General features: G+C 37.0%; 1 protein-coding gene across 1 annotated transcript; it reads left to right on the top strand.

Annotated features, from left to right (window-relative positions):
- Positions 1 to 5,277: 5,277 nt before the first annotated feature.
- On the top strand, positions 5,278 to 10,122 carry LOC148872228 (ubiquitin carboxyl-terminal hydrolase 24-like). Its single transcript, XM_088967586.1, has 6 exons — positions 5,278 to 5,880; positions 6,518 to 6,702; positions 6,830 to 7,077; positions 7,234 to 7,379; positions 8,912 to 9,088; positions 9,678 to 10,122. Exons 2-6 carry the CDS (start codon positions 6,569 to 6,571, stop codon positions 9,864 to 9,866), a joined length of 894 nt encoding a protein of 297 aa, XP_088823712.1. The 5' UTR covers positions 5,278 to 5,880; positions 6,518 to 6,568; the 3' UTR covers positions 9,867 to 10,122.
- Positions 10,123 to 10,906: the final 784 nt, after the last annotated feature.

The raw sequence follows: 10,906 nt of genomic DNA on the forward strand, positions 1-10,906 counted from the left end.
TTATAGGCCCGCGGGCTTAAACTCGGGCCAAAAAGCCTGGCCTGCAATAAATTTGAGCCGGGCTCGGGTTTTGTCAAAATAGCCCGGCCCGGCCTAACTTAAAATTGGACTTAAAAAGGGTTATGTGATTATGTCCATTTGAATAAATTTTTTGATTTAAGAATGTAAAACTGTGTTTTAAAACGTAAAAGAAAGTGAAATAAACCATCTTGTAGGCCCATTGTTCATTTAAAATAGGAAAAAAAACCATTTTAATTTTTTATTCTAATTTGAATAGGAAAAATTGTAATTTTTTTATTAGGTCGGGCTTTGAGCTTTTTATTAAGGCCAGGCTCGGGTTCGAACTCAGGCTTAGCATATTTCCATTAATGATGAATAAAAACCCGGCCCAAACCCCACCCATAAACATGTCTAATTGCAATACCTCATTGAATCCTATTCGTGGTGAGAGGAACCGCGAGAAATGAATCCGGATATCCTTCAAGCAAATTACTTTTCAACACCTACCAAACACCATGGGACCCGCCATGCACAGATCATGTTAATAGGCTTTGATAGGTTTTATAACTTAGCTCTGTTTGGAAAAAATATAAATATAAATTTATAGAATGCAAAGTTTTATATTTTGTATATATATACCGTATTTATTTATATTTATATTATAAATACAAATATTATAAATACATACAAAATAATATAAAATATAAGGCTTTGTACTCTACAAATTTATATTTGTACTCTTCCAAAGTGAGCCTTAATAATATGTTGGCAGGTCCAACTCGCTAGAATTTGTATAATCGGTCATCACCATAGAGATTCTTTCATTCTCTTCGGGGCAATCACATCATACAAACTTCTTATCATCAACGAAAAGATAAAGATTCAACGGTTCTGATCTCAATAGGACCCATTAAGAATTTATGATGATGATTTATTTACTCTTACCAACACAACTATATAGATCCCGTGGTTCTAAGCTTTGCGGGTCCCATAGAGATGGCGTTCGTAAACCAAAATCAAATCCTAAATTGGCAGTGAAAACAACTTCCCCAAATTAGCCTCGAATGCTCAAACGTATACTCTCTCTCTCTCTCTCTCTCTCTCTCTCTCTCTCTCTCTCTCTCTCCTACTCTGTTTCTAAATCCTAACTCCACCTCCTCACCTCTATACAGTGGTGACCTTGTTCGAGCAGAAGTTCTCCGCTGAGCGGCTTCTAACGAGTGTAGGAGAAGCCCTTCACTATATATTCTTCTTCTTCTTCTCCTCTGTTTCTTATATTTCATGTCTCCTATCGACTTCCCGCTCTCTTCTCCTCTCATCGGAGTTTGGTTACAATCTCTACTCTGCAATTCCTATCCAAGACGGCTTGTTTTCTTTTTTGATCGGAAAAAGCACAGGTTCGGTTCGAGGGTTTTGTTTACGCTTCTTATCTTCTCCCGAAAAGATGAGTGATTCTAAGGTATTTTTTTTTTCTTTCTATGTATTGTTTTTTTTTGTTCTTCTTCGTTTAAGGGTTTATCATTAAACGTATTCTATTTATGGAATTTGATTGAATTAAACACAATATAGTTATTATTATTTTCTTTCGTTGATTTTGGATTTCTCGATGGGTCCCATACCCTTTGATGAATGGTTTTTCTCTGACCGGAGGTTCGAATGATCAATTTTTGCTTTTTAGGACTTTGGTTGAAAAAAGGACGAAGATTATATTCCTCCCCTTTTGTCAATGCCTGATTGAACTTCTTCAGATTACCTCTCCCCACGAAGAAAAAATAAATAACTAGATAAAATTCGTTTTTCTGGTCGTGCTGCAATTTGTAGATGTAAACCTGAGACATATGAAAAGGATATAACAAGGCTGTAAGAATAATTCTGATTATTAGGGAATCTGGGACTAAATTGACTTATTTATCTGTTTCCTCCGGTCATTGGTAGACAAGCAAAGTGAGTTCCATGATTGAGTGTGGTTTTGGTTTGGTGATATTCTGCAAGCATGCTAGAATTGGTGAATCGATTTTTTCACTGAAAGCATCAAATTTCTGATGCCTTCCCTTTTCCCCCATGTAAGTGGTTTATTAGAAGGAATTTTAACTTTTGGACTTGACACCTTTGTCCCCCATTTTTGGTTGAAAGAAAATGGACAATCACTATATTGTTGTAGATGCTAGCTCCTAAATGTTAAGGTTGCATTTGGGACCTTTTTTCTATGACTTATATGATGCACATGTAGAAGGTTGGTACGAACTTTTAATTCTGAAATTTTGAAGGTGATACTGGAAGGGATAAGGTACCACTTACACATTTACAATTTGCAGATGATACAATTCTGTTTTGTGAAGGAGGGGATATCAATTGGATTAAAACTTTGAAACTCTCTATGTAGCTTTTTGAACAGATGTCAAATTTGAGGGTGAACTTTGAAAAAAGTTGTATAGTTGGAGTCAATATGGGGGAAAGGGGGATTGGGGAGTATGCAGATATGTTGGGTTGTGTAGTGTCTAACTGGCCTTTAACCTACTTGGGCTTACCTTTGGGGGATAATCCTCAGAGAGATGATTTCTGGGCCCCTCTAGTGGAGAGATTTGAAAAGAGACTTGCCATCTGGAAAAGAAATTATTTCTCTTGGAGGGAGAATCACATTAATTAGGTCTACATTGCCTAACCTTCCTGTATATTTTTTGTTAGTTTTTAGGATACCGGTGAAGGTGGCTAATAGGTTGGAAAAGCTAATGAGGGATTTTCTATGGGCGCCGGGGGAGGAGAAGAGGGACCATAGGGTCAAGTGGGAGGTAGTCTGTAGAGGTAAAATGGAGGGTTGGGTATTGGCAATATTAGGATTAGGAATCTTGCATTATTATGGAAATGGTTGTGGAGATTCTCATTGGAGATAGAAAGATTGTGGGTTAAGGTGGTGGGAAGTATACATGGACTAGCAAACAATGGATGGGACTCAGGAATTCTAGCACGGGCTACAAGAGTTTTTCCTTGGAGAGCTATTCAAGCCATCTTGCCTTTATTTTCTCCATGGATCAGGTATGACTTGCATTCTGGTAACCTTATCAAATTCTGGGAACATGTTTGGGTTGGGGATTCCCCTTTGAAAGATCAATTTCTAGGCCTTTTTGCTATGTCTTCCCTTAAGAATGAACCAATTTCATCATTTCTTGTTCCTTCCAATTCACCTTCTGGGGTTGGTTGGAATTTAAGTTTGGAAAGAGGTGTTAGGGACACAGGGTTTGCCAGTACTATAGCCTTACTATCTCTTCTTGAAGGGGTATTCTTTGAACCATCCAAAGCATATAATAGAATTTGGACACTAACTCCCTCGGGTTCATACACTTGTGCTTCTTTTTTCAAAGCACTGTTACCCTCTCATCCGGTTGGTTCTTCTTTTCCTGTTAAAGAAGTGTGGTGTCGACCTATACCTCCTAAGGTTGGGAGGCTTTCCTGGGAAGAGTTAATACAGGGGATCTACTCCAAAGGAAACGACCCAACAACTGCTTGTCTCCTCATTAGTGTGTTCTCTGTAAGTCCGATGTTGAGTCTGGATATCATTTACTAATATCTTGTCAGTTTGCTAAAGCTATTTGGGTATGGTTTACTTATCTGTTTGGATGTAGGTGGACTCCCCCTTTGAATGTTCCAAGCTTGTTTTCCTTCATGCCTAATTGGCCAACTAAAAGGGCTAAAATCATGTGGAGGTGTGGTAGAGCTGCAGTCTGTTGGACAGTGTGGGGGGAGAGGAACTCAAGGATCTTCTCAAATAAAGAGAGAAGCGCGGAAGAAGTCATGGAGATCATCCATATTAGGTTGGTACAATGGTTGAGAACATTGGAGCTGTTCAAAGTATTCTCAATTGATGAGCTGTTAAGGAATTGGAAGGAGATTGCAGAATCAAGTTTATGTAGGAAGATATTAAAAGTTTGCTGGACTCCTCCACCCCTTGGGTTCACTAAACTGAACTTTGATGGCAGCAGTATAGGGAACCCAGGGCCTTCCGGAATTGGGGGTGTGATAAGGGATGAAACAGGGAACTTTTTAGCCATGTACTCTGGGCCGATTGGGGTGGGTGACTCCTTGAGGGCTGAGATTTTAGCAGCTATTGAAGGGATTCAAAGGGTCAAGGTAATGAATATCAAAATGGTGGTTATAGAAGGTGATTCCGAAGTGGTGGTGAAATGGCTAAAAGAGGACAGTGTTATGATGTGGAAATACAGCAATGAAAAGAGGAAGTATAAGTGGTTAACCAAGGACATGGAAATTCAATGTACATGGATAAAGAGAAGTGCAAATGCATTGACTGATGGTCTAGCTAGGCAAGGGGTAAATAGAGATACATTTTTCTGGGCTGTTTTGTAATCACTGCATGGTCAAAAAGTCACTTGGGTAGCTGGAGTTAAGACTTTTTAGCTCCATCCCTATATAAACCTGATTTTTTATCATTAATAAAATTTCACTGTTACTGATCAAAAAAAAAAAAGGTGATACTGGTGAAGATGTGGAAGATTTCTATCTATAGAATAAGTAAATGCATCCGTAACTAAAGGCGACTCTATGAACGTAATATGATCTAGGGAATAACTAACTCTTTGGAGTACATGGTAGAACCTTTCTTAGTTGGATAAAGCATCTTATAGTTCCTTATTCTTACTGTTAACTTTAGTCACATATATCTAGTACATAGGAAACCTACAAGTGACACATGTGAGGATAATCAAGCCCATGTAATTTGTTCTAGAGTTTTAACCCACATTGTGAATGTGCTGTAACATTTTCATAGAGGAACCTCAGTTGGAGATTTCTATTTAATATGAGCCACGAGTTTGAAATTATTAATTGCATAGTGGGTGCAAGCATGTAAATATTGGTGTTTGAATCATGAGTTTGAATGTAGGTTTTACCAAGAATGTGGGAATTGAAGAAGCATTACTATCAAATGAGATGGCGATATGAAAAGCATCCAATTTGATTCCTACATTCTAGGTCTTTCTTGTCAAGTAGTTACTTTATGTCTTAGTTGTATGTGGCTGGATGTTGTGTGGGAATGGATCTGGTTATGTCTGTGGCATTGTGGATAATGCCAGTTCTTAAATGTGGAAGCAAGAGGTGCCTAATATGTTGTGTCTAGGAAGAATGGAATATTAGAAAAACATTATAATTTTATATGTAATAAAAATCCTAGAATAAATTAGAGAGCATGTATACAAGAAGGAGAAAAGACAAAAATAGCTTAACTGCATACAACCCTCTACACCAAAATGACATTCTACCTAAAAGCAAATTCCTTCTATCGTAATGGCATGTAGTTGGGAGAATGGTCTTCCTTTCCTTCAAAACTTTAGGGTTCCTTTCTAGATACTTCAACAAATAGCTGAAGGGATCATACCCCAAGGTATGTCTCCTTTTGAAAACAGGATGATATTACTTTTTTAATAGGGTCAGTCCCATGAACTGTTTAAATATAAATGAGAAGAATTTCTAAATTGCAGAGGTAAGGGAGCATCTTGAAATAGGTAGTCATTAGTCAATGGATTCTTCCTTCTCTTTACACATACTGCATTGATTAGGGATATTAGAAAACGTATTTGCACCGATGCTGGTCCTCCAAAGCAGCTAACAAGCCCAGTGGACAGAAATTTCCTCATCACATCTCACTCTATTTCAGATGAAGTACTTGTCAATTCATCAATACTTGTGGCTTCTAATGATGATATTCAGAAGGCAGTGAATCAGTCAAGTACATTTGTTAAAGATTTACTGCCACGAGGCTTAATCAACTCGGGGAATTTATGCTTTCTCAATGCAACACTGCAGGCTTTACTGTCCTGTTCTCCTTTTGTTCAGCTTTTGCAGGAACTAAGAACTCGAGATATTCCCAAGGTTTTGATCTTTTGGCGCAACTATACTTTCTATCTTTTATTAGTATGCACTTGAGGATCCTGTAGCTTATAAAATAGAATATAAAATCATTTAGGAGATGTTCTCCAATATAAATGTTTTTATTCTTGTTTCTAGAAAATGCCCACATCAACAAAAAACATGTTGTTCAAAGTGTATTCTCTCAAAGCAAAGTGAGAATATTATCAGTTTGATTCAGAAAAACAGCCATGTTTCTAAACCCAACAAAAAAGATGCTTTCAAAAATAAAAACATGTTTTCACTTCCATAAGGGTGGGCAGTGTAAATTGCTTAGGCCAACTAAGTTGTGCCCCTACTGAATATTATATGCCTTATGCAACATAATATCAAGTCAGCAGAGGAGATCATGTTTCTGAAACCAGAAATTCAAAAATGCGTTTATGCCTTTGGAGAAAAAAGACATTAAACAGCCATGAATGTCTTTTATGTATTTTGTTTTATGAAAATAATGTTTTTTCAAACCATTTATAGGGCCTAGTTTTCTTGGAATCACCCCCTTTTCCCCCAGGAAAAAAGGCAATTCACACTGGAGAACAACCCTTAACATTTATGTTTAATACATACCTGGTTCTCATTATGAATTTTGATTTCTTTTCAGACTGGATACCCAACATTATGTGCATTTGTTGAGTTCATCTCTGATTTTGATATGCCCACTGGTTCAACTTTGAAGAAGGAAATGTCAGTTGTTGAGACTGGATTACCTTTCAGACCTGCCATGTTTGAACCCATTCTTAAAAATTTTACTCCAGATGTTCCAAATAGTATATCAGGCAGGCATAGGTTGGTGCTTATTTTGCATATTATTTATTTTTTTATTAATCACTATTCAATAATTTTTGTTTTTCAGTTAGGTTGTTTGTTTTCCTGATAGATCTTAATTACTAAGGTGCTTCTCCATTCCTTCCAGACAAGAAGATGCTCAGGAATTTCTGAGTTTCATAATGGATCAGATGCATGATGAATTATTGAAGCTTGAAGATCAATTTTCAAGCTCAACTACAGCTAAAGCATCACTGGTGTCAAATGTAGAAGAGGATGGTTGGGAGACTGTTGGGCCAAAGAACAGATCTGCTGTGACAAGAACACAGAGTTTCATTCCATCAGAATTAAGTGCAATTTTTGGAGGACAGTTGAGAAGTGTTGTTAAGGCAAGAGGTGGGTCATCTTTGCAATTTATATTTACCTATTGATCATCTACTAGCTTAGGTCAATTAACTTAGTAAAGTAAAATAAGTAAATAAATACAAGAATAAGAAAATTAAAGTTTGCTTGTCCAATTATGAATCTGGTACATTTTTGGTTGCAATGTAGGTAACAAGGCCTCTGCTACAGTTCAGCCATTTCTATTGCTACACCTTGATATTTTTCCAGAAGCTGTTTGTTCCATTGAAGATGCACTTCGTCTATTTTCTGCCCCAGAAACACTTGAGGGGTATCGAACATCAGTGTCAGGAAAGGTACCTCCCACTGTCATTATCTTTGCCTTTTTCTTTTTCTTTATTTTCCAAAATTAGTTGTTAGTACCTTAATGTTTGTTTTAAGCTCAAACTTTCAAGTTATCACACGGATAATATATGCTAAAAGCCTAAAACTGGAGACGAATGCTGGAAGATTATTGTTAGCAATTCATATTTTAGAACATTCCACCATATAAGCTTTCATAACTCGGGACTCCTCCAAATGTTAAAACTGATTAATGGAAACGGTCCTTAGCTTGTTCAAAATATATGTGAGTTTGTATTACAAGTGTGATAGCTCACTGTACAAAAAGCTTCTGTACATATGAACACCATTAAGAACCCCCAAAAAAGACAACATTCAAAAAAGAAGAGAGGCTATCATCCCTGAAGTGCGAATTGACTCTCAACCAGGCTATTAAACTGCCAAAAATCTGATTTATCAGCTCCTCTTCTCACATTTCTTTTTGGTCAAAGACCATCCTGTTCCTTTCACCCCAAACAGCCCAGATTATAGCCAGAGGAACAGCTGCCCATAGAATTTGTCCCTTTTTGGTCATACCTTCTATTATCCAGCTTTCAAAATGGACCCAAACTGAAGCAGGAATACAAAATTGGAGGTCTATTGGCTTTGAGGAAATGCGACCAGACTTTAGCAGAGAACTTGCAATGGATGAAATGATGGTTAGAGTCGTTAGATGATGTCTCTGATTCTTGGTTACATAGCACACATCTGATGTCAGGCAACATCATTCCTTTTCTAATCAACAATCCCTTGGTGAGGCATTTCTCTTCTACGCTCTTCTACAGCCAACCATGAGAACTTGATTTTCAAAGGTTAATCCCTCCTCAGATTGCTTTTTACTAAGAAAAGAATTAGGAAAATCTGATCTCAGCTCATTAGAAAAAGATTTGACTGAGAAAGAAGCTTTTTGCACAGTGGGCCGTGAATTGCTGTACTGGTAATCTTTATGTACAGTGATCTCCTACTTTGTACAGAAGCTTTACTCTGTAATCTTTCTCTGTACAAGCTTTACTCTGCAATCTTTCTCTTTACACTGGTAATCACTCTGTACAGAAGCTTTGCTCTGTACCTGGCAGGATTTCCTACAGAAAAGCTATCAGTGCTTCATTTTTATCACTGTTATGATCTTTGTTCTTTATTGCAAGTTTGAAGATAATTGCAACAATTGTGCCAAGACATGGTTGTAATTGTCAATGCATTGCCAGGCAATAAGGTGTTTTTTACGGTAGATTTGTGCCTTGCTTGGTGTATCGTTTTTTAAAAGGTTCTTGTTCATTACATCTTTTTTTTTGTATTTGTTGTATCATTTTTTTTGATAAGTTGTATTTGTTGTATTGTTAATCAATAGATAGTCCAGCTTATCCCATTCCATCTCTTTCTTATGTGAACATGGTATCGGAATTTGAAGTTTAGAATCTGGATCCTTTCTTATCACTCTACTCAAAATGATTGCATCAAGGCACATAATTTAGTTGTATTAACAATATTTAGAAATGGAATTGTTCAGGCTGGGGTGGTCAGTGCTAGCAAGTCTGTAAAGATACAGACACTTTCAAAGATTATGATATTGCACTTGATGCGATTCAGCTATGGAAGCCAAGGAAGCATAAAACTGCATAAGCCTGTGCACTTCCCCCTTGAACTGGTTCTGGGTCGTGAATTGCTTGTTTCTCCATCTGCTGAGGTATGCTCCTGCTCTTTCCTTGATCTCACTTGCTTTTTAGTTTTATAAAATCTATTTAACCAGTGATCACATTTTAGATTGGCAAGGCTCTAGGTTCAAGCCATAATTGTCCAACATTCTTGAAAGTCCTTAAAGTTAGTTCCTTTTTGTCCTATTAAACCAAGATATAGCCAATGTTGATTTACATGTGGAAATAACAATCAATCCATTGCCATCTCACCCAACCGATTGGCTGTAATGTTCAGGACTTTACCTAATAAAAAACGTAGCCCCAAGTTTCAAAGTATTTATACTCTCTATGTGCATCCGTATTTTATTTTGAGTGAAACTCACTTTTTTCTTTTGGTTATTTGACAAGAGGCCTCTCATGTCACTGATTACAACTTCAAATAATTGAAATCATGTAATTATGCTTATATAGGGTATTGGTCACCCTGAAAACCAACAAGTATCAGTCAATAAACCCCAAGATGTTTCGATATTTTGAACCTTGGATAGCCCCACCAAATTTTTATGCCAGTTTTGAGCAACTCTGGAAAGTTCAAAAAGATTTTCCTTAGCTCTGGTATCTCATGGTTTCTTTCTACAGGGCCGGAGATATGAGCTTGTTGCAACAATCACTCACCATGGGAGGGAGCCTTCAAGGGGGCACTATACTGCTGATGTCCGCTACTCCAATGGTCAGTGGCTGAGATATGACGATGCATCTGTCACTGCTGTAGGCGTTAACAAGGTTTTGCATGACCAGGCTTATGTTCTCTTCTACAAACAAGTTTAGAGGTATCCATAATTCATGTAGGAGGATTGTCCTAGGCCCAACCTTGTAAAAAAGTAAAACTCAGTTCTGTTCAAGAATTTGTTAGCTAGTATGGGCAGTGGGCTATCTGCCATTGTACACTGTAACCCTTGTTATCAAAGACCAGAAACTGTCTTGCTGGCTCCTATTTGTGGTTTTGGTTGTATACTGAGTGAGTGTAAGTCCTAACAGCTTGTCATTAATTATATGGAATTATTTTAATGGTTTTTATGAACTATTTTAAATTTTCTATACTCTTGAAGAATGTAAAAAATCGTTTTCTTTTCATCGTCATTAAATCATGCTATTACTTGCTAAATCCGGTCTTCTAACTTGGTGGAGTTTCCAAAAATTATATTTATCCAGGAGTTTTTAGGTAAATCAAACTATGTAGTAAGAGTTGGATTGTGGTATAAAATTGTAATTTGGATTTGCTGACTATTTGAATTCATATTTCATAATCCTCTGTATGTGAGGGGTTGTCACTTATCAGACTGAACGTTGCTTTGAGGCTTGAATACTTAAGTACCTCACATCAACATTGAGAACCCAGATTTCCTACTTCCTCTCTACCCGCACCCTACCCACAGTACACTGCAGCGGTACATCTCACGATATAAGATGGTGATGTGTTGCTGCAATTCAAGGAGCAAGGATTAGTTGAATGCTATGGACCTGCACCTTTTATAGTGGGGCCAATGAATTTATTACTGACGTGTTTCAAGGGTAAAGGGAATTTTACTACTGGTTATGAGTAATCTTGTTACATGGATTTCGTACGTAGAGTTGGTTGTTTTCTCATTAGGTTGTAATGAATCAGAAAATTTCCAAGTCAAGGTGATAAAAAAGAAACATTTAAATAATAATGAAATGATTGGTTCTTGAATAACCTTGAAAACGATCTATAAAAGAGTAAAAGAGTAAGATGGGCATTAGGTGATGGGGAAACAATTATTATTATTTGAAATTATAATTTTGAGTCTTCTAGAATGATTACTAGGGTTATGTTTGGATAAGTTTCA

The sequence above is a fragment of the Nelumbo lutea genome, chromosome 2, assembly GCF_056320005.1.
Source record: "Nelumbo lutea isolate HS-2025 chromosome 2, American lotus-T2T, whole genome shotgun sequence".
Lineage (NCBI taxonomy): Eukaryota > Viridiplantae > Streptophyta > Magnoliopsida > Proteales > Nelumbonaceae > Nelumbo > Nelumbo lutea.

What these genes read in the sequence shown, in the direction of transcription:
- LOC148872228 (XM_088967586.1), top strand. Translation starts at nt 6,569, where the DNA reads ATGCCCACTGGTTCAACTTTGAAGAAGGAAATGTCAGTTGTTGAGACT. An exon ending in AAGTGTTGTTAAGGCAAGAG is followed by an intron (nt 7,078 to 7,233) that starts GTGGGTCATCTT and finishes GTTGCAATGTAG; the next exon opens with GTAACAAGGCCTCTGCTACA. An exon ending in GAACATCAGTGTCAGGAAAG is followed by an intron (nt 7,380 to 8,911) that starts GTACCTCCCACT and finishes GGAATTGTTCAG; the next exon opens with GCTGGGGTGGTCAGTGCTAG.